General features: G+C 56.3%; 5 protein-coding genes and 8 non-coding genes across 18 annotated transcripts in view; 3 read left to right on the forward strand and 10 right to left on the reverse strand.

Moving 5' to 3' along the window:
- The window catches only part of STAG1 (STAG1 cohesin complex component), a 167,035-nt gene extending 166,048 nt beyond the window's left edge, over positions 1 to 987 (reverse strand). For 2 of the 4 annotated variants that reach the window (XM_021537159.2, XM_077785618.1), the window contains exon 1: positions 910 to 987. The gene's annotated coding sequence lies outside the window, so the exon portion shown is untranslated. Of the gene's footprint in view, positions 1 to 27; positions 310 to 909 lie in introns of those variants that run through there. The other 2 variants (XM_021537156.3, XM_021537161.2) reach the window with 2 other exon arrangements.
- A 644-nt stretch (positions 988 to 1,631) lies between these two features.
- On the forward strand, positions 1,632 to 8,056 carry SLC35G2 (solute carrier family 35 member G2). 3 transcript variants are annotated; one of them, XM_021537151.2, is made up of 3 exons: positions 1,632 to 1,983; positions 5,562 to 5,632; positions 6,332 to 8,056. In XM_021537151.2, exon 3 carries the CDS (start codon positions 6,354 to 6,356, stop codon positions 7,581 to 7,583), a length of 1,230 nt encoding a protein of 409 aa, XP_021392826.2. In that variant the 5' UTR covers positions 1,632 to 1,983; positions 5,562 to 5,632; positions 6,332 to 6,353; the 3' UTR covers positions 7,584 to 8,056. The 3 variants fall into 3 exon arrangements, with proteins under 3 accessions (XP_021392826.2, XP_021392828.1, XP_021392827.2); XM_021537153.2 differs by having other exon boundaries at positions 6,447 to 8,056; XM_021537152.2 differs by having other exon boundaries at positions 1,949 to 1,983; positions 5,566 to 5,632.
- A 589-nt stretch (positions 8,057 to 8,645) lies between these two features.
- Positions 8,646 to 13,873, reverse strand: SCLY (selenocysteine lyase). Its single transcript, XM_021537149.2, has 14 exons — positions 13,816 to 13,873; positions 13,342 to 13,433; positions 13,158 to 13,270; positions 12,969 to 13,069; positions 12,675 to 12,831; positions 12,256 to 12,383; positions 11,991 to 12,155; positions 11,552 to 11,658; positions 11,180 to 11,216; positions 10,754 to 10,837; positions 10,499 to 10,601; positions 10,241 to 10,316; positions 9,416 to 9,606; positions 8,646 to 8,893 (listed from the first exon to the last, which is right to left on the reverse strand). Exons 2-13 carry the CDS (start codon positions 13,389 to 13,391, stop codon positions 9,447 to 9,449), a joined length of 1,281 nt encoding a protein of 426 aa, XP_021392824.2. The 5' UTR covers positions 13,392 to 13,433; positions 13,816 to 13,873; the 3' UTR covers positions 8,646 to 8,893; positions 9,416 to 9,446.
- A 6-nt stretch (positions 13,874 to 13,879) lies between these two features.
- LOC110474064 (uncharacterized) lies at positions 13,880 to 18,087 on the forward strand. The gene is made up of 2 exons (XM_021537155.3): positions 13,880 to 14,020; positions 14,595 to 18,087. The coding sequence occupies exon 2, from the start codon at positions 14,628 to 14,630 to the stop codon at positions 15,474 to 15,476; it is 849 nt and encodes a 282-aa protein (XP_021392830.1). The 5' UTR covers positions 13,880 to 14,020; positions 14,595 to 14,627; the 3' UTR covers positions 15,477 to 18,087.
- Positions 18,088 to 21,052: 2,965 nt separating this feature from the next.
- On the forward strand, positions 21,053 to 23,941 carry AIRE (autoimmune regulator). Its single transcript, XM_077785783.1, has 11 exons — positions 21,053 to 21,193; positions 21,285 to 21,459; positions 21,561 to 21,713; positions 21,807 to 21,878; positions 22,176 to 22,288; positions 22,453 to 22,530; positions 22,822 to 22,937; positions 23,007 to 23,216; positions 23,307 to 23,403; positions 23,630 to 23,698; positions 23,861 to 23,941. Exons 1-11 carry the CDS (start codon positions 21,053 to 21,055, stop codon positions 23,939 to 23,941), a joined length of 1,305 nt encoding a protein of 434 aa, XP_077641909.1.
- Positions 23,942 to 24,334: 393 nt separating this feature from the next.
- On the reverse strand, positions 24,335 to 24,453 carry LOC144246871 (5S ribosomal RNA). Its single transcript, XR_013340602.1, has one exon. It is a non-coding gene; the product is annotated as a 5S ribosomal RNA (ribosomal RNA).
- A 304-nt stretch (positions 24,454 to 24,757) lies between these two features.
- On the reverse strand, positions 24,758 to 24,876 carry LOC144246830 (5S ribosomal RNA). Its single transcript, XR_013340561.1, has one exon. It is a non-coding gene; the product is annotated as a 5S ribosomal RNA (ribosomal RNA).
- Positions 24,877 to 25,144: 268 nt separating this feature from the next.
- LOC144246841 (5S ribosomal RNA) lies at positions 25,145 to 25,263 on the reverse strand. The gene has a single exon (XR_013340572.1). It is a non-coding gene; the product is annotated as a 5S ribosomal RNA (ribosomal RNA).
- A 267-nt stretch (positions 25,264 to 25,530) lies between these two features.
- On the reverse strand, positions 25,531 to 25,649 carry LOC144246839 (5S ribosomal RNA). The gene has a single exon (XR_013340570.1). It is a non-coding gene; the product is annotated as a 5S ribosomal RNA (ribosomal RNA).
- A 375-nt stretch (positions 25,650 to 26,024) lies between these two features.
- Positions 26,025 to 26,143, reverse strand: LOC144246911 (5S ribosomal RNA). The gene has a single exon (XR_013340643.1). It is a non-coding gene; the product is annotated as a 5S ribosomal RNA (ribosomal RNA).
- A 284-nt stretch (positions 26,144 to 26,427) lies between these two features.
- Positions 26,428 to 26,546, reverse strand: LOC144246852 (5S ribosomal RNA). Its single transcript, XR_013340583.1, has one exon. It is a non-coding gene; the product is annotated as a 5S ribosomal RNA (ribosomal RNA).
- A 284-nt stretch (positions 26,547 to 26,830) lies between these two features.
- LOC144246840 (5S ribosomal RNA) lies at positions 26,831 to 26,949 on the reverse strand. Its single transcript, XR_013340571.1, has one exon. It is a non-coding gene; the product is annotated as a 5S ribosomal RNA (ribosomal RNA).
- Positions 26,950 to 27,199: 250 nt separating this feature from the next.
- LOC144246863 (5S ribosomal RNA) lies at positions 27,200 to 27,318 on the reverse strand. The gene has a single exon (XR_013340594.1). It is a non-coding gene; the product is annotated as a 5S ribosomal RNA (ribosomal RNA).
- Between the last annotated feature and the right edge of the window lie 190 nt (positions 27,319 to 27,508).

The raw sequence follows: 27,508 nt of genomic DNA on the forward strand, positions 1-27,508 counted from the left end.
TTGAGCTCAACAGTGCAGAACCCCAACCTGGAACTGTGCCTCTCGCCCACTCCCAGCACCGGCCATAGAGCACTGCCCGCACTCGGCTGCTCCCGGAGCCGTGAATCCCTGGATCCCGGCTCCGGTCCCGCCATCCCCGGGGCTCGGCGCGCTGCTTTTCCCATTTAAAGCACCGGGCAGCCCCAGGACTGCGTGACACGGTTCTGTCCCCCGGGCCAGCCGAGGGGCGGCCGCTCGCCCCGGTGCCACCGCACTGGAAACTCGGGGATGAGCAACAGGAGCGGCGGGCGGGGGTCGCCGGCCCGGGGCTGCACCCCGGCCTGGCCCCCCTGGATTCCGGCCAGGCGCTCGGGCGGCCCGGGCGCTCCCGCGGGCTGGGTCGCGGCGGCGGGCCGGGCCGGGCCGGGCCAAAGGCGGGTCGGGCCGCCCACCGGCTCCCGGAACTTTCCCTCCTCCGCCGCCGCCCGGGGCCGGCCGGGGGCCGCCGCCACCGAGCCCCGCGCGGCGGAAGCGCCACCCCCGCTCCGCCCGAGCATCCCCCGTCGCCCCCACAGGCCCGCCGCGGCCGCCGCCACCCGGAGCGGGGCGCAGGCCCGGCGGCGGGGGAGGCCGGCCCGGCTCGGCCCCGCGCCCCCGGCAAAGCCCCGGCGGGGACAATGAGATGGCGGCGAAGAGCGCCGCGCCCGGGGGACCCGTTGCTCCGGCAGGAGCCGCCCCGCCCCGCGCCGCCTCCTCTTCCCTCCCCTCCCCTTCTCCTCTCTCCTCGCACGGGCAGCGCCCGCTCCCGGCCCGGCCGCCGCGGAGACCGAGCGAGCGAGCGAGCGGCCCCGGCCCCGCTGCCCCCGCCCCTCGCGCCTCCATCTTGGATCGGCGCCTCCCGCGCGCTCCCTCCCCGCGCGCCGCGCTCACCTCGGGCCGCGCCGCGGCGACGCCCCGGGAGCGCCCCGGGAGCGCTGCGGGAGCGGCGGCGGCGCGCGGGGTCCGGCGGGCGCGGGCCGGGGCCGGGGCGGCGGCGCTGGCGGGGCCCGCGCGGGGCTCAGCGGGGCCGCGATCCTAAACCGCCACCTGGCGGCATTTCCGACCCGCCACGGCGCAGCCGCCCCGCGCGCCGGGCGCGCAGCGCCCCCTGCCGCCCGCGCCGCCGCGCCGCGCGGGAGGAAGGGGCGGGAACGAGGGGAAGCGGCCCCGCCCCGGCGCGCGCGGCACGCGGGAAAACGTCTTTCGCGCGGAAACGGCCGCGCGTGCGCCGCGTGCCCACAAACACCGCCGGGGGGGGGGGGGGGGGCGACTGTCGCGACAGAGCTGGCGGGGACAGGCACCGGCGGAGGGGGCGACTGTCGCGACAGAGCTGGCGGGGACAGGCACCGGCGGGGGTGGGGGGGCGACTGTCGCGACAGAGCGGGGGGGGGGCACAGACTCGGGCCCAGTGAAGCGGCGGGGACAGGGACACGGGCGGGGGAAGGGGGTCGCGACTGTCGCGACAGAACAGGGGCGAGGGCCCAGCCTGGCCGGAGCGCCTCCCCGGCCCGCGGCGGTGCCTCGGCGGGCGCGCCCCGCGGCGCCGGGGCGGCGGCAGCGATGCGTCTGGGGCCGAGCGGGGCCGGCGCTCTCCGCCACGGCGGGGGCGGGCGCGGCGCGGCGGGGACCGAGCCCGAGCAGCCGCCGCCCTTCGCCCGCTCCTGGCCGGAGGGGCTCTGCTGCAGCCGCTGCCCGGCTTCCCATGGAGACGCCCCGCGTCCTCTGACGAGTGCCCTCTTATCGGCGACAGTTGCCACCGCGATTGGTGCCGCCCTCCTCGCAGCGCTCCCGGGCTCGGTCGCTTTGCAGGCGACTGTCCCCTCCTGCACACCCCGCACGCACCGCTGGCTGCCGGGGGGTGCAGATTGTTGCGAGAGGATCCAAAGCAGTGAGTGAGGTATCTCTAATCTCGACCTGTCAGCTGCTGTCATGGACCGAAGGTGCCGTCTCGTGCTTCACCCCATTGTAATGTACCTCTTAAAACCTTTCTTACATTTAACTGAGTTGTTTGCCTGGTTTCCTGTGCTGTAGGGGACTGTATTTCAGTGTTCGTGTATTCTCTGTTCTTTCCCCTGTACCTGGAATTGGTATCTGAAGGGGTTTGTTCAGATAAGGGTTTTTGGAATGGGAAGTTTGCAGGCAAAGTGGCTCTTTTCCCAAAATCACTTAATGCAAGTGTTGCTGCTGCAGAAGCAGGAGCTGCAGGAGGCAACAGGCATGAATGGAGAAATTAGAAAATAGTATTTTTTCATGGAAATGGCTGGAAATGGAGCCCGTATTCAGCAAGAGAATAGAAAAATCAAGGAGAATTAAAGGTACAGCTCATCAAATGAGGTTGCTTCAGTGAGCTAGCACAAATAGAGGTCGTTTTCTGGGTAGCAAAATATTATCAGAAATGTACGGACAATTCATGGGACTTTAGGGTTTGTATTTGTATTCAGTGAAGGTTGTACTGGCTCTTCAGGCAGTGCTGCTGGATGTGACTCAGTTAATTTGAAGACACGGGATACTGGTTTGTTGGTTTGTGTATAATGCTTGCTCTTGTGCTTAAGTGCTAAAAACTCCTTTCATGTAATTGCTTCTTCATTTTCTTAAATACCTTTTGCTATTCATTAAATTTTAATAAAGACTCGAGTTTCTTGGAATGTATTTTTAGTCAAATTGATTTATGTCAACCTGGCTAAAAAGATAAAGGTACTGGCACACCACAGGTCTCTTGGCATGTGCAGTTGCCTGAAGTATGAAACACCTAAGAATCTCCAGGTGGTTTAATGGTGCTGAAACAGGACTATAGGAGATTTTCCTGCACCTGATAAAGAATCAAAAGAAAACCCCTTATGCTTAGAAGTCAATGCACACTTGTGCTTCGTGAGGTGGCACCAGTTCAGTCAGTTCCATGGGTTTCCAGGGGCAGGTGGGTCTTTCCTTTGTGTGATGTTCAGGGAGAGTTGTCAGTCTGTAGTTACCCTGTAGAGACTGCTCCCAGCCCTCTGGTAGTTTCAGCCTGATCTGGTCAGGACTGGGGGATTTTCCACAGATGAGGCAGAGGAGCATTCCTATGGAGCCTGTCTCTCAGAGCGCAGGGGTAGCTGACTTCTTCCCAACTCCACATCTGTGGCTGGAATTGCCACATCTGTGAGTCTTTCATAATAACACTTCAGTAGCCTGACTGATTTTAACCAATCTGGCAAAAGATGAGAGTATATATTTTTTTGTGAGTTTATTCAAGATTGGTGGTTAGAATCACCAGACCTCAAAGCCCTCATTCCTTCAGGCACAGGAGGAGAGTTCAGGCTCCCACCCCCAGCAGTCAAAGGGCAGCTAATCATCTGGCTATTTCTACCTGGCTAACCAGAACTTGCAGTGGTTGAGGGAAGGAAGGAGGGGAGTATTCAGATTTTTTTCTTTTTAAAGAAATCATGGTTTGTAGTCTATCAATTATCTGTGCCATTTATTTAATCTACAGTGGTTATTTGTTCCCCCAGGGAAAAAAGGGTTCACACTTTGCAGTGGAAGCTGGTAATTTAAATGGGTGTCCCAGGCTGAATTGGGAATGTTTGTTATATAACTTGAGAATTTTGCATAGTGCTTAATCTTCAGCCTTGTATTAAACTTGATTCAAGATCAACTTGTGTTTTTAATAGAAAATGCAAATAACCCACATTAAGTTTCCAGATACGAAGGAAAAATAAAAAGTTCATGTCATTTCCACAAAAGGCATGGGCAGAAAGAGAACTAGCAAGTTGTCTGTATAGGCTGTGCTGATTTTCTCTAGTTTAAGTTTGTGTCAGGGACAGACAAAATGGATCTGGGATATGCCCTAATCTCAGTCTCCATAGAAAACCTCACTGGTGAAGAAATGTGAGGTCACCAAAGGCTACAAACAAATGTACTGTGGGAGGCTTGGCATCACATTTGTCATATACTCAGTGTTTAGTTGGGAAAATGAAATTTTGGGCTAAGCATTCCTGTTATTTATTTTTTTGTTCTTTATTACTTCCCACCTCCTGCCTTTCACACATGTTTGCCCTTCCACTTCGCAGACTCCCAAATGTCCTGGTTCCCAGCTGAGCAGCTCTGTGCAGAACAGCCATTTTGAGCTACACACTCACCATCTATTGTTTTCCTCCAGAGAGATCCCTGAATACATTGCACAGTTCCAGTGCCACATTTGAAACTGTTAAGTTGAATTTGCAACTATTTGTTGAAAGAAAATGTAATCTAAAGCCAGGAACCAAGAAAATTACCATTGTATGCTCATGGTAACAAATGACCTGTTTTGGTTTTGTTTTCAGGAACAGTTGCAGCGTTTAGTCAGCTGTTTCTTAAGGAAATGAATGAGTTTACCCAGTGGTCTACTGTCAATCTAATAATAATTCCTGTTGTCCACTGTTGTCTTCTTTTCCTCCCACTTATTCACAATCCAGTATGTTGTGCCTTAAAGCAATAAAGTCTTATTTTTTTTTTTTTTAAGGCTGCAAGGCAAAACTGTGGATTGTAACACAATGAAAATGCTAGGTAGGAAAAGCTGTGCAGGTGAAAATCACTGCCTTCCTGGGCTCACTCAGTGCGGTTTGCATTTGCATGTTAAGATTCAGAAATGAACAGTTTAACTGAAGGAAAGGTGAAGGTAGCAGGTGAGCCTGGGGCAGATTTCTGGCAAGTGTTGGTAAATGGTGATGTGTTGTTTGAAGTGCCCGCTAGCACAGCTGATACCCTGCTCTGTTTACTCTTCATTTGCTCGTTCCCAAGTTCCTTGCCCAGGAAGCTGCCCTTGAACACCCCGGAATGCTCTTCACCATGCAGGGGGTGCTGGGTGGGCTCTGGCCCTGGGTCTGCAGCAGAAAAACATGAACAGCGGTGCTGGGCAAGGCCTCCTGATAGACGGGGCAGTTCGAGAGGCTCCTCAGCCCCTGGTACTTGTGCAGCTCCAAACTGGTGCTGCTTTCTCCGGAGCTGAGACTGGTGCCCGCCCGTGTCCCTGCTCCCGTTCATCCCTACCAGAGCAGGGAGTCGGCTACAGCTCAGCTGGGGTGTAACAGGGGGTTAATGAACACTCAGCCTCTGAGGAAAAAGGCACTGTCTCATTCTCATGTAAATTAATTTGCCAGAGCCGCAGGCTGTGCTTGGCTGTCACAGATTGCAAGCGCAGAAAATGCCAAGGCTGAACCTGGCCGCGGTATTTTCGGTGCTTCTCTGAGGAACTCTTGCCCGCACTTTACCACTGCCTTTAGACCTGGCTCCTCCTGGCCTCCCTCTCCTCTGCAGCCCGTGGGGCAGCACAGCAGGCGTAGGAGGCTGGACTGCCTTGTTGTCGAGCTGTAGGAACCTTGTGCTCACAAGCCACCACTTGTTATTTGGATTAGTTCCCTCACTAATTCCGGGAGACGGCTGAGGAGCGGTTTTGACAAGATGCCACTGACAGCTTTCTCTCCATCTAAACTGGTTTGGGGTTTGAGCCTCCCTCGGATTTTACTTTTCTGTGCCAAGATGGTTGTAACCTTCACTGCTGGTACCTGAGAGCAACTGTTGTTTCTGTCTAGATAGCCCACTGAAGATGTAGATGATGAAGTGTTTTCCCCCTCTGCATTGGGATCGAATGTGTCTGTCACAGGTAAGGTCTGCACAGGTTTTATTTGCTGGGGTGAAGGCAGGGAAGGTTTCATTACTCCTGCTGCCTCTTCACTTGGCAGGCTCTGCACAGAGGGTGTGAAAACAGTAACTGCAATGACCTACCCCTGCATTTATTAAACAGGTGCCCCACCCCGAAGGAATCACAGGCACTGTGTGTGTAGTGGGAAATGGCCCTTCACAGGAGACGGAAGGGTTTAACACTGTCACAGTTGTGTTCAAAGATATGTTGTTATCCATGTGCAAACTGCTGACTTGCCCGGGGGTGCTGCCTATCTCCCTGTGTTACTCTGTCATCTCCTCCAGCCAAATTTCTCCTATAATCTTGTAACACTGGCAAGCCATTAAGAATAATGCATAACCACAGGGTAAAAAGCTTAGCAAGAGAACTTTCTTATTAGAACATACTACAAATCATTATGTATACCATGCTAATGACAAAATATCTCAAAAATTAGTGACTAAGTGAAGCGCCATGGTTGACTTTCAAGGAGATCCAAATGGCCCAGCCATCAAAGGTATTTAGCAGTATCTCAGTGGAAAATTGAAGCAAAACCAAGAACAGGCTACTAGTACTTGGATTTGGTTGATAAAAATAGCTTGTAAACACTAAAAGCACTTACATCCATGAATCTCTTACTATTCATTTAACAACAATGTATCTCCATTTTTTTTTCTTAAGACCAGGGCATTTCTCTAAGGAAATGGATACGTCTTCCCAAAAATACCCAGTCAAAAAGCGAGTGAAAATTCATCCCAACACAGTAACAGTGAAATACACGTCTCATTATCCCCAGCCAGGAGAAGAGGGATGTGAGGATGTTAATGAAGATACTGGAGTATTTATGGAGGATAATCCTAAGAGAAGACTACTGAATGACGGGAAAAAGAGAGAAAATACTTTTTTTGGTACAATAGACACCAAGCCAGCACAACTGCCAAAACCTGATGAGGCTGGACAATCCCAGCACTTTCCTGAAGGAAATGTACTGCAGTCCAGGAAAACGTGGGCAGTCCTTTTTGGGTCTGCCGTGGCTCACGGATGTGTGGCTCTGATTACGAGATTAATTTCTGACCGTTCCAAAGTGCCATCTCTGGAGCTGATTTTCATCCGCTCAGTCCTGCAGGTGCTGTCCCTCATTGCTGTGTGCTACCACCGCGAGCCTCCCTTTGGCCCCAAAGGCTACAGGCTCCGGCTGTTCCTCTATGGCATCTGCAATGTCATCTCCATCACCTGTGCCTACACCTCCTTCTCCATAGTGCCCCCCAGCAATGGGACCATCATGTGGAGGGCCACCACCACGGTGTTCAGTGCCATTCTGGCTTTTTTACTCATGGATGAAGGGTTGGCTTATATAGACATACTCACTGTCATTGGCAGTGTGTTTGGTGTTTGTTTGGTCATGATCCCCAACATTGTTAAGGAGGAAAACTCTTTGCTGAGCACCTGGAAGGAAGCTTTTGGTTATACCATGACCGTCATGGCTGGTCTGACCACTGCCCTCTCCATGATAATCTACAGGTCCATCAAAGACAACATCAGCATGTGGACAGCACTGTTCACTTTCAGCTGGACAGGAACAGTGTGGGGAGCATCCACCATGTTCCTGCTCCAAGAGCCCATCGTCCCACTGGACGGGGAAACCTGGAGCTATCTCCTTGCCATCTGCCTGTGCTCCACTGCAGCCTTCCTGGGGGTCTACCATGCCCTGGGCAAGTTCCACCCCGCTCTGGTGAGCACTGTGCAGCACCTGGAGATCGTCATTGCCATGGTCCTGCAGCTCCTTGTGCTGCACAGCTTCCCAGGCACTTGTGACCTGGTTGGGGCAGTGCTTATTTTGGTGAGTGTTTTTTTCCTTGCGTGTTATAAACTTTCCTTGAAGGAATTAAGAAGGCAAGATTATCAGGAGATTGTGGATTTGTCCAGTAAATGAATGTTGGTTTTCAATGTCTGATTCTGGCTGTGACCATGTGGAAGTGACTCCTTTCAACTCCTCTGTCAAGTCCAAGTAGCCAGGTTCTCTCTCTACTATTTCACTTCTCAGCTGCTGTAGCAATGTTGGTATTTCCAGGCTCCCGTGCCAGGTGGCTTTGTTCTGCTGCACACAACCATTTTGTCACACCCAAAAGAGTAGCACAGCCAGCACAGGCTGGCCCCCAGAAATGTGGGCCAAGCTCTTCTTGACCTTCTCTGGCTAAAGCAATACAGAGGGACTCAAAAGTGACTCTCATTCATGTGTGCTGTGGTAGTAGGAAGATGAGTAGCAAAACCATTAAAAGGGTCAAACCAAATTGTCATTTCCTCTGTAATGCTTCTTAAGCTTTGGCTGTCATATTCTAAATGGAGCAATGCTAAGTTTCTGTGGCTAAAACCTTCATTTCCTGTGCATATAAAGAAGTCAGTAAAGCTTTTTGTGCTTTGTGGCTAAATTTCTGGCTGAAACAACACAGGGAGCCCATATGTCCTGTGTGAGGAAATGAGCCCCAAAAGCTGAATCTCCAGCTGTATCACAGCTATGACAAGTCCCCATGAACTGTGAGGTCCATAACAGATTAAAGATCAAGCCCTGCAACAGACCCAAATCCCTTCTATGGTTCCTAAAGGAGGTTTTGAGTATTATCCAAAGGAGTGGGAAAAATGGAGAAATAAAAGAATGCATTTGAGATGGTGGTGTGAGCAGCATGGCAATACTGACCAGCCTGGCAGCATCAGTGACTGTCACTCAGAGTGCTTAGGTCCTAAAACTCCAGAAAGACACCAGATTTGCCAAGAGCCCCGGGTTTTATGAGCCCAAATAGTATTCCTGGTAATTCTAATGTGTGGCTGTAAAGAGAAAAGCCAGCACCTGTGTCCACAGACTCTGTGCCAACCAGGCCCTGCAGGCACCTCCCACTCCAGCTGCCTGTGCCTCTGTTCTGTGACAGAAGCATTTTCTGAGGGAAAAGGCATCACTCAGATGGCTCCAACCAGTCCAGCTTCCCCCATAGAAAATACATTTTACTTGTGAAAAGAATCAGCAATTACTTTTATTCCTATGAATACTTAGGGAGATCAAGTTCCTTGACATCAGCCAGCCCAGATGGCAACACTCCTGATCCATGTGACACTTGTGTCCTCCAGTGCTGGTGATGACAGAGACCCCCTGGGCCACGCAGGGGTCCCTCAGGTGCTGGCACAGTCACAGCTGCCCCGACAACTGTTTCCTTGAGGAGCAGGTGGAGCTGGCAACAGAAGCTCTGGCCCCTGTAGGAAGGACAGAAGAGGGGAACTAGTAAAGCAAAGCAGTGCTGGGAAAGCTCTGCCCAGTCAGAAATCCCTTTGACAACTCAGGGCAGAGCAGTTGCCAGCCCAGAATCCTGCTGTGCTTCTGTCAACTCCTCATTTCACTCTGGGGCAGATGGTCTTTCTTCTTCTGGCTGCTCAGGCAGCGGGAAGGCTTCCTTTGTGGAAAGCAACCAGGTCATGAGGCTCCTCCTTCCATGGCTTCCATACCTGTCCCCTGTGCAGGGACTTGAGCTCTGAGGCTCAGCTGTGCCAACACACACCTGTGCAGGCACCCAGATAGGTACAACTGGCAAGCCATGGGCACTGGACAACAGGACTCTGCAAAAGGCTCCACTGTGCAGCAGGGCTGAGTCCTGGGCAAGCCCTGGCGGAGCTGCCCCAGCCCCAAAGCAGCCAAGCCCTCTCCTCAGAACCTCCCCCTGCCACCCCTGAGCCCAGGCTGGCACAGGCAGCTTGCACCCAGGGGCCCACCCCAAGAACCTGAGTGGTGTCTGTGGAGCAGTTCAGGGGTCTACGGGGCCTGGTCCCGCTCCAGCTCCTGCACTGCCTGCACGAGGTCCTGCACGGCCCTGTCCACGTCTGCCCGTGTGGTGCCACGCCCCACGCTCAGCCGCAGCGCGTTCTGCGCCACCTCTGGGGGAATCCCGCAGCTCAGCAGCACTGGGGAGGGCCTGGAACACAGCCAGGAGGAGGAGATTGGACACGAAAGTCGAGGAAGCCCCGCACATCAGCAGGGAGCCTCACCAAGCCCAGGAGCAATCACATCTGCAGATACACTCCAGGGCACCTATCCCCTGCACAGCCCGTTTGCTTTCCAGGGACACCCAATCCCACTAGGCTTGTTGCCCTCTGGGGGATCTGTTCCATGTCCCTGTGGGTTGGCAGCTCTGCCACATCCACAGGGCATTGCTCTAGACCAGGCCAAAAGCACCCACAGTCCTCATAGCCCCTAAAGGAGCCATCTGGAGACCCAAGCAGGGCTGGAGCAGGTGAGCCAGGCACACGCAGGAACAGGGCAGGCTCTTTTCTGGAAGTGCCAGGGGTTCAAAAGTACTTCCAAACTTAGCTGGATAACCAAAGCTGGGAAAGACAAACTCCTTCCAAGCAGCAATCAAGCATTCCAGCTCTGTCTCCTGCAAAAATCCCTTTCATAGCCATTCAGCCCCTCTGGAAAGCTCTGTACCTTCTTTGTTTCAGGTGATTCTGCCCAAGCTACCCACTGTCCCTTCCCCTGTCCTGCTTCCATCCCTCCCAACCTGCTGTCCTCTGGGAAGAACCCAGGGGCTGGAAAAGCTGTCTGCTCACCGATCCCCCTTCTCAGAGTGGCAGGCAGCCCCGACGCTGGCGAGGAGCACCTTGCAGTGAGCCAGAACCCTTCGTCCTGCAGCACAAGCAACACAAGCACAGCTCTCACACTGCCAAGGCTCTCTCCAGGGGCTGCTCCTGCCTCACCTCCCTGCCTGAGCCATGCTAAGTGCCCGTCAGTCTCAGCCACAGGTGCTGTGAGGGGCAGGTGCTTGGCTCTGTGGAAATATCATGGGACAGCAGCAAGGTAAGAGCTACCTTGAAGGCCTGAGCCCAGGATGGAGAAATTACAGGTGTTGCAGAGTCGCTTGGAGCCCTTAAAGTGACTGTTGAAGCAAATCCTCTGCTTCCCAAAGGAGGCCTGGAGAAACCAGAGGGCTGTGAACTTCTCTGGGGTTTCCAAGCAGCTCTGTCCTTACGAGGGGGTGGGCAGGGCCAGAGGGACATACCCACCCTGCTCCAGGCCCCACACCCTGCAGCCTGAGCCTGCGGGAAGGGACCACATGCGCTCACCTCCAGCGTGGCCTCCAGGTAATCCCGGACATCCCGCATATGAGCCTCATAGGCCTCCCAGTTCTTGTTCACTAACTCTGCAGCCTGAGAACACACAGACAGGCTCCACCAGTGACCCTTGGAACTCTCCCTCTGTGCATGGTCCCTGGGATGTGATCCCAGCCTAGAACAGCCTTTGCAGTGCCAGGTCCCCCATGTCCCCGCTCGGTGCCCCGTGTCATGTGAGCAGGGTGATTGTCAGGGCTGCAAACCTACAGCAAGCATGCCAAAGCACCTCCTTCGACTGGCATCAGAAAGCCCCACCACCTTTCCCAGCTCACCCTCCCTCCCACATATCCCAAGTTTGTCCCTTCTGACAACCAGGGAGCATAAGTGGCTGTCTCTGTGCTGGGTCTGCACCACTCACCCCTGACCATTCCAACTGACCTGGCCAAGGCCGGCAATCATCGGGGTGTTCTCAGTGCTGGAAGGGAACAGGGACCAGTGAGTTATTTCTCCAGACCAGAAACCCAAGCTTAAGACACAGACATTTCCTCATGGGACTCCTCACAGCTGGCAGGGGCTCCTGCACACCTCTCTGAGGTGGTTAAGGAGGCCGTTCCACCCTGAAGTTACATGCTTGGGAACGCCTGAGCTCCAGGGAGTTTCCATGCACAGATCCATTTCCTTGCCGTGCTGGGCTGCTCGCCCCAGGGCTGGCAGGTGACACAGCTGCCAGCTCAGCTCAGACAAGGCAGCCCATGTGGCTTGGCCACCAGCCAGGTGCCCAGCTCTCCAGGTAACCACCTGCACCCTTACCCTGGCCGGAAACTCCTCTCCTGTCCCCCTCCGAAGAGCATGGGGTGCAGCGGGGTGGTGGTGCCGGGGCTGCGAATGTACAGCGCTCCAATCCGTGGGCCGTGGAACTGTGAGGATAGCCACAGTGACTGTGGGGACACTGACTGCGCTGACAGTGCTTCCTGCCCTCCTGCCCAAATCTGAGTGCCCTCCAGTGCTGGCCCCTGCCCATCACACAGGCACACGCCATTACAGAGCTGCTCCCCATGCTCAGTCTCCTGGCCCCCAGCACAGACAGCTTCCACGGGAGTGAAGTCTATCTGCAGAGCACCACCCAGCAGGAGAACTTTGGCTACTTGTGAGGTACCAAGCTGCGTGGGGCACCCAAAGTCCCCCTGGCACCCCAGCAGAGATGTCACACAGGGTGATCAGCAGCTGGGCCACACGAGCAGGGTCACACCTTGTGTCCCACGATGGTCAGGTAGTCCACGCCCAGCTCCTGCACGTCCACGCGCCCCTTGCCAATCATCTGTGCTGCATCTGTGTGCACCAGGATCCTGGGCAGAGCCTCTGCTGCTCTGCGCCGGTTGAGGGCACAGATGCGCTGGCTCAGCTCTGCGACGGGCTGGTGGCAGGGATGAGGGTCTGCATCCCTTCTGCTCCCCTCTGTCACCGCCTCTTTGCGAGGGGATCTGTGCCCCATCCCCCTCTCTGCACATACTCACCATGATGACCCCAGTCTCATTATTGGCCAGCATGAGGGAGACCAGGCAGGTGTTTGGCTGGATGGCAGCCAGGACATCGTCCACCTCTGCCTGCCCGCTCCGTGGGGACACAGGCACAAAGGTGGCTTCTGCAGGCCAGGAGACAAGCCCTGAGGCTGGCTGGGTAGGCTGTGAGCGCTCAGGGCTGCATGTGCCCCGCTGAGCAGGGCAGGAGTGTGTGGGCAGTGGGAACACAGGCACAGAGCAGGGAGGTGACACATCCAGCCTGGGGCAACATGGGCAACCACAAGGAGAAATGGTGCCCTTCTCCAGGGGGAGAAAGTGGAACATCACAGAGCATGCAGGATCTTGCCCTCCTCCAAAATCACCAGCAGAGACAAGTCCCCCATTCAAACCTCATCTGTGCCTGCGCCACTCACCTGCCAGGCCCTCCCTCCCCAGCTGCTCCAGGGGCAGGCGGATGGAGTCGTGCTCTACGCTCGATGTCACGATGTGTGGTATGCCCCGGCTGTCCCCCAGCCCACGCTGGCTGTCGTGGAAGTGCCTGCAGGCAGTGTGGATCACCATGTTGTTCGCCTGAAGAAGGGAAGGAGAGGGAAAATGCAGGCTCAGAAGAAGCACAGTGCCCTTCATCCCTACCCTCCTCATCGCTGGTTGCTGGAGAAGGGGTGGCAGGCAGGGATTCCCAGGAAGGGGGTCCCCTCTGCTCCCACCTCCGTGCCCCCCGAGGTGAAGACGATGTCCTCAGGGCGGCCTCCTAGCATCTTCGCCAGGCTCTCCCGTGCGCTGCCGATGAGCTCCTTTGCCTTGCTGCCTGCAGGACCAGATCTAGCAGCTCCTGCGGGCTCCTGTCACCACAGGGCCCAGCCCGAGGGGGCAACGTGGCCCATCGTGATCCCTACCTGCGGGGTGGGAGCTGCTGGGGTTGCCCCAGGCCTGGCACATGGCATCCCACACGGCCTGGGCCACCTCAGGAGCCAGGGGGGTGGTGGCGTTGTAATCCAGGTAGATCCTCCTGTAGGAGCAGGGGCAGATAAGCCGCGCTGGGGGGCACAGGGGGCAGCACGGGGCAGGGCAGGGCCTCACCCCTGCAATGAGTCACAGTGCACCTCCGCCGGCTCTGTCCCCATGCCCATCGCTGCTGTCACTGTCACTGCCACCGCCTGGCCGTCACCAACCTGCCACCGGGGGTACAGACATGTGGCTGCCCGTGGGGGCCAGGCACCTGCCCTGCCTGGGCACCACAACAACCCACCACCCTCCCGCCTGCCCCACAGCCACGGTCCCACCAATCAGCTCCCTCCCGCCTGCCCCACAGCCAACCACCCACCAATCAGCTCCCTCCCGCCTGCCCCACAGCCAAGGCCCCCACCAATCAGCTCCCTGGCCGCCGCTCTCAGGGCACTGACCAATCAGCTGCCCCGCAGTAGCGCTCCGTCACGCCGCTCCCCCGGCCGCCAGCCCATTGGCCGGGCCCTGCGCGCGCACGGAGCTCGCGGCGGGCGGCGCGCGAGCCCCCGTCCCCCTGTCCCCCCCCACGTCGCGGCGGGTGTCACTCACGCGCTGCTCGCGCGCGGCCCGAGTCGGGATGGGCGTGGCTCGCGAGCGGTGCGCTTCCGGCGCGCGCGGGTGGGCGGTACTTCCGGAGCGGACCGCAGGCCAGGGAGCGGCGGCGCTTCCCCTGGCCAAGATGGCGGCGGCACCGTCGGCGCGGTTCCCGTGCCGCGCCCCGCGCAGGCTCCGCGCCGCGCTCCGCGCGATGGCGGTGAGCGCCGGGCAGGGGGTGCCGGGGCGAGCAGCGATGACCTCCGCGCGGGGCTGGGGCGGGCGGCCCCTGGGGCCCGCCGCGCCGTGACTCAGCGCCGCGCGGGGTCCCTCGGTGCGGCGCCGCGACGCGGGAGCTGCCCGGGAATGCGCCTGAGGCGGCCGTGCCTCGCGGCTCCGCGTCCCGGGGGGGCGGCGGCGCGGCGGGCCGCGGGGGAAGCGGGCGGCTCGGGCGCTGTGCGGGGTCAGGCGGGCGGAGCCGCGGGCCGGGCCGGCGCTGCGGCCCCGGCGTGCCTGCCTCGCTGTAATTGACAAGGCGAAGTGCAGAACTCAATTAAAGCCGAGTTCCCGCACGCAGACGCGCCGTATTAGGCTCTGGGAGCCGCTCCGAGGAACGATAGGCTCGCGGAACAGGGGCTGGGATGGGCTGAGCTAACGCAGCCGTCCAACAGCGGCGGAGCGCCGCAAAGCCCCGCGTCCCATTGGCCTCAGCACGGCTTACATCGGCTTGTTTCTGCTGCGTGGAAAAAACTGCCTCGTTTGACACATTCCTTTCTTTTCCTCCTGTCTTTCAGATTATGTCGTAACCACAGAACTACTGAGCAGTGATGGAATCACTGGACACTGAGGTGAGGGCACGGAAGACCCTGGGGACTGTGGAATACGTGGAGTCTTCGGGCTTCACGCAGGGGGTGCTGCCCACCAAGAAGGATGTGGTGCAGAACATGCTGTACCTGCTGCAGCCCAAGAGGGCCGGCCAGGCCCAGCGCTCCAAGGAGGATGCGGCCCAGCTTCTCGCAGAGCACCTGCAGGAACACTGGCTGGTCTGCAACCTGCACACCATCGCCACGCAGAGCATAAAGAAACTCATCCTCAAAATGTATGAGGAGTTCACCCGATTGTACCAGACCAGGAAGCAGAGACAGAACCAGGCTTTTTCCGAGCGAGCCGACAGATTCAATGAGAGTTCAGAGAAGCTCTTTGATGTGTTTTGTACAGACACACACATGAGGGATAAACTGGAGGAGTACAGTGGGATAAAAATGACCAGCATTGAGTGGAAGTTTCTGGAAGATCAGAGGAATGAGAGAAAAATGTACTATGAAGATTTCACAGAGAAGCAGGAGCTGAAGATGATGGAAAGAAGGCAGAAGATACAGTGTCTGGAGCACTTCAGGAAGCTCGCCAGGGAAGAGAAGGAGAGCAACAAGGCAAAGGAGATGAAGTACAAGGGTGAGGAGCAGTCGGATGAGGGCACAAGCGTGGATGAGCTGTACCCTGTGGAGGAGGAGAACGGTGGCGCCCCGGCCTTCTCACTGCGGGGCCGGCGGAAGCGCCGCTGCACTGCAGCCGCTGCCGGCACTGACCTGCCCCTGGAGGGCGAGCACATACGGATGAGCATCCGCAGGGTCAGGCCAGGCTTCTACGAGACTGTGGAAAAGGTGAAAAACTGCTAGTGCCCGCCGCAGAGAGCGGGCAGAGCTGCTGGAGTACAAGGTGGCAATGCACACGTTAGGCAAGTTTGAAATCCCACCATCCATTGGAAGTGATTGTTGTAGATCCTCAAGCCAGAGCTCAGGAACATGCTGCCTCCAGGGAAGAGGGCTGCAATGATGACAATGACAGCAAGGACTAAACCATATGGATTTGGAAGGATGAGCTGTCAGCAGCCAGTGATGCCAAGGCTCAAATGCAGCGGATGATCCAAGGTTACGTAGCAAATAAGCCTCTTCTTCCAAGGTCCCGTCTGCATCCGTGGGGTTTGGAAGTCTCAACATTTCTGAGCCAGTGGTGGCCCAACAGCATGAATCAGGACACGGATTTACTGCAGGGTGATAACTTGGACTTGTTGCTAAAAGAAAATCCCTGTGCTAAAGAGCCCTGGCTGCAGTGGGGGTGAAAGATGCTTGGCCTCTTCCTGCGGGAGCTGGCATTTCTGCCAGGAAGGAAGTGGGTTTGCAGCATGTGTCACCAGCCCCAGAGAGGCACGCTGTGCTTTTGGAAAGGGACTGCTCTCCTGTTTGAGGAACAGGCAGGGAGCAGAAGACAGTGGAGTGCTTTGGCTGTTAAAGCATTGGTGATTCTGAATGTTTCATTCTAGATTCTATTTTACCAACGTTTCCTTGATCAGGATAAACCTTCCCATAACTGGATGAGTTTTATCGTGAAGTCCCTAATCTAGGATCTGGGGTGTGAATTCTAAATGAAGTGGTAATGTTTTATCTTTCAGGGGAGGGGGTTAACATAGGAGAAAATGCAAATTGCATTATTTAGTTTTAAGATGAGAGTAATTTTATAAACTGTTATACTGCCTTTTTAGGACATAGGGAAGAATAAGCCTTCCCAGGTGTAGCTGTGGTGTTCACAGCAGCAGGCACCCAGATCTGGGCTTGCTCTTCCACCCCCGAGGTGGTGTATGTAGACCAGCACGGGGGGAGATGGTAGTTTTCCACCCGGAGGTTGTTTGAACAAAGCGTGACCCTCTCGCCCACGTACATCCTGAGCAGTGACATATCTGTAACTTTTTTAGTTAAGAGTTGCTTTATACTGGTTTTTAAAGGTAAGAGACTTGAACTTCCAGTGAAACCCAGTGCTGGAGATCTCTCTGGTGAGATGCCCAAACCTTGCCAGACCACACTGAAAATGGAAAACCCCCAAGTCTCTTATTTGTCCACAAAAGATCTGTGGTAGAAAGAGCGCAAACTTGCCTGGTTTTAAAATTTACCTTCCAGTGTGAATGTTGGTTTCCCCACTCCAGTATCTCAGCTTTTCCCCGTTTCTTTCCTCTCCGTCCTGCACATCATTTACTGACGTTAACTCGTGCTCTTTCATTCTTTGGCTTTTGCTCCCTTTAACAATAAATGCATGTACGAATAATTTTGACAGTTCATTTACTTTTGATGAATCAGTCTTCAGACTGCTTTGAAGTCTTGTGCCAAAGGAGGAATGAAACACAGAGCAGCTGCTGGTCTCCTGGGACACAGCGGCCCCGGCTGGGCTGCCCAGGCAGGCTCCAGCCTGGGCTACCTGGCACAGATCTGCCTGGCTGTGAGTTGCGTGTCCCTTCTCAGGGACTGTGCTCCTTACTGCTGAGGTCCTTGCTCTGTGTCTCTGACAAACTCTTCATGGTAAGTCGCTCCAAAGTATTTAGTGCCCGCCGTGTGCTCTGCACCACTCGTAGTTTTACAGGTTTGGTAGCAGCACCCTTGAGACTCCTCTGCCTGAGGCTTCGCAGCCTCCCTCCATCTCCTCTGACATGCTTCACTGACCTCCCCATGCAAATTATGTCACGTTTAAACTATTTGCCTTCCAGCCTGGAGGTGCTGGATTGAGCCTCTCACTGGGTCTCTACACCAGCAGCTCTGTTTCAGCAGGGAATATAGCCAAGCTCGGACCTCGCCAAAGTAGAAGTTTTTTAATAACTGCTGTAAGCCCCCTTTTTATTACAGATATAGCTGAAGTATAAATGCTTGTGTGAAAAGCAAATCCATTTGGGTTGGCTCGGATATGGAACACAGCTGTATAGTGCTTTATGATTTTCAGGGATTCAGGGAATTTAAGGTTGTCAAATTTGACTTCCTGTCTACCACAGGGAATTACATTTCATTCAGAAGCCCCACACTCAGCCTGCTGGTCTCAGTTGAACTGATGTGTCTGACAGAAAGTCAAGCTGCAGGTGTCAGCATTCTGCTGTCCTCCTTGTTACCTATTTAGTGATTAATCACCTTCACTGTTTCAACATAAGACAAAAAATCTGACCAACTCCTAGGCTGTGATTCTTTTCACGACATCCTGTACAGGCTGAGCAGAGTTTATCACGTTAAAATCATATTTGGGATTTTTTTAACTGGGTTTGACTGTGGATAGAGCCAAAGCCTGGCTCTTTTTCTGCTGCAACAGGGGGAAAATTTCTAAATCGTGTATTCTGGTATTCTGATTACTCTTCTTTGGGACCATGGTGCCTTTTTAATCAGGACAGTAAATCTTGTCCCAGGATTCTGTACTTTTGTACCTTAACAGTTGTTGACTTTCCTTTTTGGTGTGTCCCAAATAAATTAATATAACATACCTCTGGGCTTTTGTTTCTTCTTTCTAAAGGGGGAGGAAAGAGGAAACTGAAGCTAAAGTAAATCTTCTCTGCTTCAGCTCTCCCTCCCAGATCCTTGCAGGGGCAGCTGGGATGCATGCAGGTGGAGCTGCTCCTGTCCAGACTGTGTGGGGTGGTGGTAGGGAAGCTGCATGAAATGGGAATCTGGCACAGGGGCCCACATGAAGCCCTTTTTTTCAAAGATGCTGGAACCTGGAGCAGCTGAAGGTAAGGGGAGAGGAATAAAATCTCTGCACACAGTGGCAGTGTTCCATGAGGACTCTGTGTTCCTCAGGTGTGGTGGGACTGGCATCAGAGACTGAGGTGGGGCCTCCCTGCCTTCCTGGTGTGATCCCATTCATGAGTGCTCCACTGATGCCTGTTCTCTCCTGCCTGTGGTTCAGGGATGTTGTTTGAGATGAGTGAGGGGCAGTTGTGTCCAAGAGAGACACAGCAATGGTTTACACCACAGGACTTCAGCAAGAAAGGGAAATAGGAAATGGTGGAAGGGGCGTGTTTGCATCAACAGCTTTTGCAGGAGGGAATCGAGATGCATCCCAAGGGCTACAAATACTTGTGCTGGATGCTGAGTCACTGATTTTAGTGGGTATTTGGGCAGGAACATTGTCAACCTTTGCCCCTTGAGTCCTGGTTTCTGCTGGGGGAGCAATAGAAAGGAGAGGGCATCCTGAAAGCCATGCATCCCAGCCTGGGGCCCTGACAGCCAGGCAGGGCACATGCCAGCCTCAGGCAAAAGTTGCCTTTTTGCAGCCTTTACAATTTCCTTAGAGCTGCCCAGGCTGGCCAGAGTGAGGTTATACTGAAACACCCGCCTGATTTCCCAGGATGGATGTGCCTCTTGTGGCCAGTGCTCTGCCTCCTGCCCCTCTCAGAAAGGGGAAGGAACACAAAAAAAAAAAACAACCCAAAATGCAAATCATGGAACTAGTGAGCGGGCTGGATGTGGAAAACAACGTCTGTGACTCAGCACAGAAAGAGTCACAAAGCTGGAATTTAAAACAAGTCCAAGCCCAACTCTGTGGGCATATGGCTCATGGAGTGTTGGGCAGTGTATCCCCACGAGGGAGCTGGGCAGGCAGGGGGAAGTGCCAGAGCCTCATCCTAGACCAGCTATGCCAGACAGCTTAACACAGGGTGACAGTGATAAATTGTGGCACTGCCTGTGCGATACTGGGGAAAACTGTTCCTGGGAAGAGTGGAGCAGACCTGTGAGGCTGTGTCACAACTGTGCTTGTGCTCAGCGCCAGTGGCCGGGCTTCAGCAGAGAGCTCCAGGAGGGGAGATGAACCTCCTGTGTCACCCGACAGCCACGTTTTTTGCCACGGAGGCGGGGAGCAGGGGGATGCATGGCACAGGTGGTGGTGAAGCCATCCCCACTGTGGCAGAGCTAGCTAGGCACAGAAATCCTGGTGCGGGGCACAGGAACCCGGCATGACAGCTGCCCTACCCCCATCCTATGGCTCTCACTGCCTCCACAGGAAAAATCCCCCTGAATGCTGAAAGGAGCTGCAGGGCGAGCTTTTCCAAAGGCAACCACATTAATTTATTAACCAGACACGTGCAAGGGTATTTCCTGCTCTCGCCAAGGGTGTTGTCTTGTTATTCTTCCTGAGTTTCTTGACAGCAGATGCTTCCTCCTGGCACAGCTTTGGAACCAGTAGATACTGCTCCATTCTTTTAAGACATAGCAGTTAAAGTTCCTCCCTGTATCCTCTTGTGCTGTCCAGCAGTGTCCCGTCTTGCACCGCGCTCCAGTCCTGCTCAGGTCAGGGGCCTCAGGACAGCCAGAGCACCCCTGGCAGAGCCTCCTGCACAGCCCAGATACACCTTCAGAGTGAGGGAGGCTAGAAATTGATCCTGGGGAAATCCAAATGTCTGGGAGTTGGGGTAGGAGCTGTTGAGCTTTCTCTTTCTCAGCTACCTGGTAGAGAGCAGCCAGACTCCCAGACTTTTCTATGCCAGATGCTTTCAAGGAGCCAGCTTCTCCCTGTCTCCAAGCTTCTTGCAGCTCTTACGCTCAGTTTTGGGAACTGGGTATTGACAGAGGTGTGGGCTGCACCTGCCCAGGTATTCCCTGGGCACACTCGTGGCACTGCTATGGCCCTGGCGAGATGTTTGCTTGTTCACATCCTCAATGGTACCCCAACACATCTTCTGTGGAGTTTCTTTGTGTGTCAGCACTTACTGCTGCCTCACAGAAGCTACCTGCAGGAGAGCAGTTTGCTTAATTGGCCCAGCCTCCAGCAGCATTTTGTATGCTTTTGCAGGCCAGTGTGCCCCTAAATCACTCACATCTTGGCTCCTCTGTCTCTGGAATGCATTCATTATGTGAGCACCCAGGCAGTTCCTCCTGCAGTACCCTGTGTTTCTATCTTGAGACAGACCACACTGTTGGTGAGAGGCGCTGGGAAGGGAAGTGGGCAGTGTGGGGGGAAGACACACTCAAAGGCACCCTGACTCTCGTTGCCGTCACACCCCCAAACTGTTGGGTGCCTACTTCCCACATGCTCCTGCAGCTGAGTTTCTGGATGAGAGAAACAGGTCCTGTGGAAAGTCCAGAAATTTTGGGAGACGCCTGGGTGACCGCAGATAGGAGAGAGGTGGGAGTCCCTCGCCAGAACTTCACTGACCCCCTCTCCCTGGTCACCCCGGGATGGTCTAGCCGGGTTGGGTGTCCTTCACCAGCGGCACAGCCGACCCCACGCTGGCTGCTGCCGCCCGGGGCTGGGGAAGTGCCTGACCTCAAGCCCGGGGCTGGGGCGTGGGGATAAACCCAGCACCGCCGCCCCCGCGGGAGGAACGGGCTCAGGTTACGGCCTCGTACAGAAATGAGTGGGGCTGCGGGAGTCCAATGAGGTTTCTGGTGCCGCGGCCAAGGTGTATTAAAGGGGAGTGCACGGGCGGCTGCGGGCCGTGTTCCCGGGCATGGCGGGCCCGGGCAGCGACGGGGACCTGCGCCGCCTGCTGAAGCTGCACCGCACCGAGATCGCCATGGCAGTGGACGACGTCTTCCCGCTGCTGCATGGCCTGGCTGACCACGATGTCGTCCCTGACCACATCTTCAAGGTGAGGCTGCGGAGCAGGCCAGGCCGGCCGCGCTGTGGGGGCTGGTGCCGGAGGGCGGAGGGCAGCCCGTGGGCGGTGGTGTGCCCGGCAGGAGACGCTGAGCCGCACGGAGCGGGAGGGCTCCCACCGCGCGTTCCACGCGCTGCTCACCTGGCTGCTGGGCCGCGACCCTGCCGCCGTCCGAGACTTCTGGGCCGTCCTCTTCAAGGACTACAACCTGGAGCGGTACTCCCGGCTCCGGCCTCTCCGCGGCGCCTTCCCCAGAGGTAGTAGGGGGTCAGGTGGGACTGGCACCCCCGGGGGCTGACAGGGGCAGGGGTGACAGCCAGGGTGCTGCTGCCTGTCCCAGTCCCTTTTCTTCTTGCAGAGGTGGAGCTGGGGCGGCAGCGCCGTGGAAGGCGTCTCTCCCCGAGCCCCACAGCACCGGCCCCACACAGACCCCAAGGCAAGAGGAAAGCCCCTGAGGAGCGGGACAAGGCCCGGGTGGCACAGCCTGCTCCACGGCACAATGCCAGTCCTGGTATGGAGACCCAGAGCAGGATGGAGATGGGGCGGGGTGCTGCCCCTGAGGTATTGTGGGTGTCCCCTGATGCCCATCCTCACGATGCTGCAGGGCCCCTGGTGAAGGCAAAGACTGTGAAGAAGCCGGAGGGCACAGATAACCCCCGCACCTCTCGTGCCAGTGGTGAGTGCCAAAACCCCCAGGGCAGCCTCTGCCAGTGTTCCCTGTTTGCCCACCCCACTGAGCCGCTGCCCTGCCCGCAGCTCTCCAGGCAGTGGCTGCCTCGGTGCAGAGAGCGGTGGCTGTGGCAGGTGGTGAGGTGCCTGTCAGCCGTGGGGCCATCGAGGGCATCCTCATGAAACATGTGCTGGATCCAAGTAAGTACAGCCCAGCCCAGCCACCTCCTGCCCTTTTTAGTCCCCAAATTCAGGAGTCACCCTCAGGAAGGGGAGCTGGAGCTGCCTCTGGCCTCTCTTGCAGGCCACTCCAAGACAGGCAGCAGAGCTGGTGACAAGCCATATACCCCAACTGCCTGCGAGGAGCCAGAGGCCAGGAGCAGAAGCCACAGCCTGAAGCCCCCTGCCCAGCCCAAGGTATGCCAAAGTGTGGACGCCCCCCTCAGATGTTTTCACCCCCATCTTGTGCAGCTGTCAAGGCTGTGGCAGGGGGTTCTTCCTGCATGGCATCATAGCCATGGCCTGGGGGTGTCCCCCAGTGCAAGCAGTGCCTCTCCAAACCCCTTTTTGTCTCACAACAGAACAGGGAACCCCAATTGCACCCCCAGGGCCAGCTGCAAGCAGCCACTGTCTACAGCCAGGACCTTGTGCCCCACCAGGTGAGCCCTGGGTGTGACACCTGGTGCACCCTCAGGAGGAACTGTTGTGGTTTCCCTGGCATGTCCATTTGCCCTGGCCTTGGAAAGGAAACAGGGCTCAGCTACTGGGGGTGCACCATGTTACTACCCCCAAGAAACAGGCTATTTTACCACCCCTGAAAGGATTGGTGTATTTAATGCAGGGTGGGTGATGGAGGGGGAGAGAGCAAGGGGGGGTGAAAGACCTTGCTACAGCTATGGCTTCAGCCCATGAGGGTGGCAATGACCCCCTGCCCACTCTCCCGGGAACAGGAGAATGAGGATGAGTGTGCAGCATGCGGTGATGGCGGTGAGCTCATCTGCTGTGACGGCTGCCCCAGGGCCTTTCACCTTGCCTGCCTGGTGCCCCCGCTGCCTCACGTCCCCAGGTGAGTGCCAGGGTACACAGGGATGCCAGTGCCCCTGCCGGCCCTCACTGCTCTGCTCGCGCTGTGCAGCGGCACATGGCGATGTGGCTCCTGTGTGGAGAAAGTGACTGAGCCAGGCCAGCTGCTGGAGGCAGACTTGCCTGTGGAGAGACCCGCTGAGGTCCTGGGGGAGGCGGCACGGGACACCCAGCCGGGTGGAGTGGAGGGGAGTGTCTGCAGCCGCTGCTGCACCCGGATCCTCACTCCCCACCACTGTCCTGCTCCCAGTGGGGACCCCAGGTGAGTTCCCCATCACGCCCCACATCCCAGCCTTAGTTCCTCCCTGGGAGGTTCAGCCCTGACTGGTCTGTATCACATCTGATGGTATAGGGGGCTACAGCTGTGCACGTCCTGCACGGGCACCCTGGACACAGATAGTCTGGGCACTACCGCAGCAGCTGGAGACCAACTGCTTCCAGCAGCCAAGGTCAGCACAAGAAGTGCCAGGAATGGGGTGGGAGAGGAAAAGTGGGGCCTTAGGGGAGCAGGAAGGTAGAGGTAGGTCAGGCAGAGTGACCTACCTACCTACACCACATGGAGGCAATTTAGTGAAGCTGTAATGGGGGAGCATGAGCTGGGCCCACACTAGGTGACTAAAAGGTGAGCAGGCTGAGGGCAGCAAGGGAGCTCACAGGACATCTCTCCATACACAGGCAGAAGATGGAGCCCTTGGCACTGACCCTGTGCTGAGCCGGGAGGAGCTCGATGTTCTGCTAGGTGAGGTAAGACTCTGTGTGACACCAAGAGGCAGATTCTATAAAAAAGGGACCATGTCTCTGGTGCAGCCCACAGGGTGACATGGAACTGTGGGTCAGGCAGCATGTGCGTGGAAAGAGGGGAAGGCTGTGGGATAGGAAGAGAAAATGACTGGGGCTGTCCCACAGAGCACGTGGGATGGGATCTTGCAGTGGGCGTTCCAGACCATGGCACGGCCGCTAACAGAAACGCAGGGGCTCCTCGCCTAGTACACAGACCAAGCAGCACACTCCACAACCCAGGCCATGGAAAAGCACCCTCTGAGACACACATCAATACACACAAAAAGAGGCATTAAGACAGCACAAAAAACTCTCAGAATAAAAAACTGCCTATCAAGAGAACATCACAAACTTACAAAGACAAAAGTGCACGGCAGGCCACATACAGTGAGAATCAACGGACAAGAGCAAAACAGAAAATGTGCATAACAAACATGCGAAAGTCAACACACTAGAAAAAAAATAAAAAAAATTAACAACAGATGAGAAAAAAAAAAAATATAATAAAAAGAATGAAACAGCCACAAATTATTAAATAAATCCAAAATGAAAAGCGAACTGAAAAGACAAATTTAGGAAAATTCAATAAAGGGATGGACATGCTTACAGCACCCAGTATTCCCAGGCGGTCTCCCATCCAAGTACTAACCGGGCCCGACCCTGCTTAGCTTCCAAGATCAGACGAGATCGGGCGCTCTCAGGGTGGTATGGCCGTAGGCACCTGACAATCCCTCAGCACCGGCCTCGACCACAACACATCACCCTCCATGGAAGCCCAACCATGTCACAGAGGCTCCACATGGCCCTCAGGACAGCCCCTGCCCATGACTGCACCGAGAGACTGATTGACCCACAACACGCACACAAGGTAAGAAAGGCACACAAGGCAAAAAAGGCACACAAGGCAAAAACGGCACACAAGGCAAAAAAGGCACACAAGGCACACCTGCCCCTTCCCTCGTCCCCCTCGCCACGGCTGCCCGAGCAAAAGCGTGCAGCAGCTGCCCAGCACGCAGCAAAAGAAGCCTACAGCACCCGGTATTCCCAGGCGGTCTCCCATCCAAGTACTAACCGGGCCCGACCCTGCTTAGCTTCCGAGATCAGACGAGATCGGGCGCTCTCAGGGTGGTATGGCCGTAGGCACCTGACAATCCCTCAGCACCAGGCTCGACCACAACACATCACCCTCCATGGAAGACCCACCATGTCACAGAGGCTCCACACGGCCCTCAGGACAGCCCCTGCCCATGACTGCACCAAGAGACTGACTGACCCACAACACGCACACAAGTTAAGAAAGTCACACAAGGCAAAAAAGGCACACAAGGCACACCTGCCCCTTCCCTCGTCCCCCTTGCCACGGCTGCCCGAGCAAAAGCGTGCAGCAGCTGCCCAGCACGCAGCAAAAGAAGCCTACAGCACCCGGTATTCCCAGGCGGTCTCCCATCCAAGTACTAACCGGGCCCGACCCTGCTTAGCTTCCGAGATCAGACGAGATCGGGCGCTCTCAGGGTGGTATGGCCGTAGGCACCTGACAATCCCTCAGCACCGGCCTCGACCACAACACATCACCCTCCATGGAAGCCCCACCATGTCACAGAGGCTCCACACGGTCATTAGGACCGCGATGCCCACAATGGGATCAGGACACTGACTGACCCACAACACACCCACAAGGCAAAAAAGGCACACAGGGCAAAAAAGGCACACAAGGCACACCTGCCCCTTCCCTCGTCCCCCTCGCCACGGCTGCCCGAGGAAAAGCGTGCAGCAGCTGCCCAGCACGCAGCAAAAGAAGCCTACAGCACCCAGTATTCCCAGGCGGTCTCCCATCCAAGTACTAACCGGGCCCGACCCTGCTTAGCTTCCGAGATCAGACGAGATCGGGCGCTCTCAGGGTGGTATGGCCGTAGGCACCTGACAATCCCTCAGCACCAGGCTCGACCACAACACATCACCCTCCATGGAAGCCCCACCATGTCACAGAGGCTCCACACGGTCATTAGGACCGCGATGCCCACAACGGGATCAGGACACTGACTGACCCACAACACACCCACAAGGCAAAAAAGGCACACAAGGCAAAAAAGGCACACACGGCAAAAAAGGCACACAAGGCAAAAAAGGCACACAAGGCAAAAAAGGCACACAAGGCAAAAATGGCACACAAGGCAAAAATGGCACACAAGGCAAAAACGGCACACAAGGCACACCTGCCCCTTCCCTCGTCCCCCTCGCCACGGCTGCCCGAGCAAAAGCATGCAGCACCTGCCCAGCACGCAGCAAAAGAAGCCTACAGCACCCGGTATTCCCAGGCGGTCTCCCATCCAAGTACTAACCGGGCCCGACCCTGCTTCGCTTCCGAGATCAGACGAGATCGGGCGCTCTCAGGGTGGTATGGCCGTAGGCACCTGACAATCCCTCAGCACCGGCCTCGACCACAACACATCACCCTCCATGGAAGCCCCACCATGTCACAGAGGCTCCTCACGGCCCTCAGGACAGCCCCTGCCCATGACTACCGAGAGACTGACTGACCCACAACACACCCACAAGGCAAAAAAGGCACACAGGGCAAAAAAGGCACACAAGGCAAAAAAGGCACACAAGGCACACCTGCCCCTTCCCTCGTCCCCCTCGCCACGGCTGCCCGAGCAAAAGCGTGCAGCAGCTGCCCAGCACGCAGCAAAAGAAGCCTACAGCACCCGGTATTCCCAGGCGGTCTCCCATCCAAGTACTAACCGGGCCCGACCCTGCTTAGCTTCCGAGATCAGACGAGATCGGGCGCTCTCAGGGTGGTATGGCCGTAGGCACCTGACAATCCCTCAGCACCGGCCTCGACCACAACACATCACCCTCCATGGAAGCCCCACCATGTCACAGAGGCTCCTCACGGCCCTCAGGACAGCCCCTGCCCATGACTACCGAGAGACTGACTGACCCACAACACACCCACAAGGCAAAAAAGGCACACAGGGCAAAAAAGGCACACAAGGCAAAAAAGGCACACAAGGCACACCTGCCCCTTCCCTCGTCCCCCTCGCCACGGCTGCCCGAGCAAAAGCGTGCAGCAGCTGCCCAGCACGCAACAAAAGAAGCCTACAGCACCCAGTATTCCCAGGCGGTCTCCCATCCAAGTACTAACCGGGCCCGACCCTGCTTAGCTTCCGAGATCAGACGAGATCGGGCGCTCTCAGGGTGGTATGGCCGTAGGCACCCAACAATCCCTCAGCACCGGCCTCAACCACAACACATCACCCTCCATGGAAGCCCCACCATGTCACAGAGGCTCCACACGGCCCTCAGGACAGCCCCTGCCCATGACTGCAGCGAGAGACTGACTGACCCACAACACACCCACAAGGCAAAAAAGGCACACAAGGCACACCTGCCCCTTCCCTCGTCCCCCTCGCCACGGCTGCCCGAGCAAAAGCGTGCAGCAGCTGCCCAGCACGCAGCAAAAGAAGCCTACAGCACCCGGTATTCCCAGGCGGTCTCCCATCCAAGTACTAACCGGGCCCGACCCTGCTTAGCTTCCGAGATCAGACGAGATCGGGCGCTCTCAGGGTGGTATGGCCGTAGGCACCTGACAATCCCTCAGCACCGGCCTCGACCACAACACATCACCCTCCATGGAAGCCCCACCATGTCACAGAGGCTCCACACGGTCATTAGGACCGCGATGCCCACAACGGGATCAGGACACTGACTGACCCACAACACACCCACAAGGCAAAAAAGGCACACAGGGCAAAAAAGGCACACAAGGCAAAA

This window comes from Lonchura striata, chromosome 10 (assembly GCF_046129695.1).
Source record: "Lonchura striata isolate bLonStr1 chromosome 10, bLonStr1.mat, whole genome shotgun sequence".
In the NCBI taxonomy this organism is placed as follows: domain Eukaryota; kingdom Metazoa; phylum Chordata; class Aves; order Passeriformes; family Estrildidae; genus Lonchura; species Lonchura striata.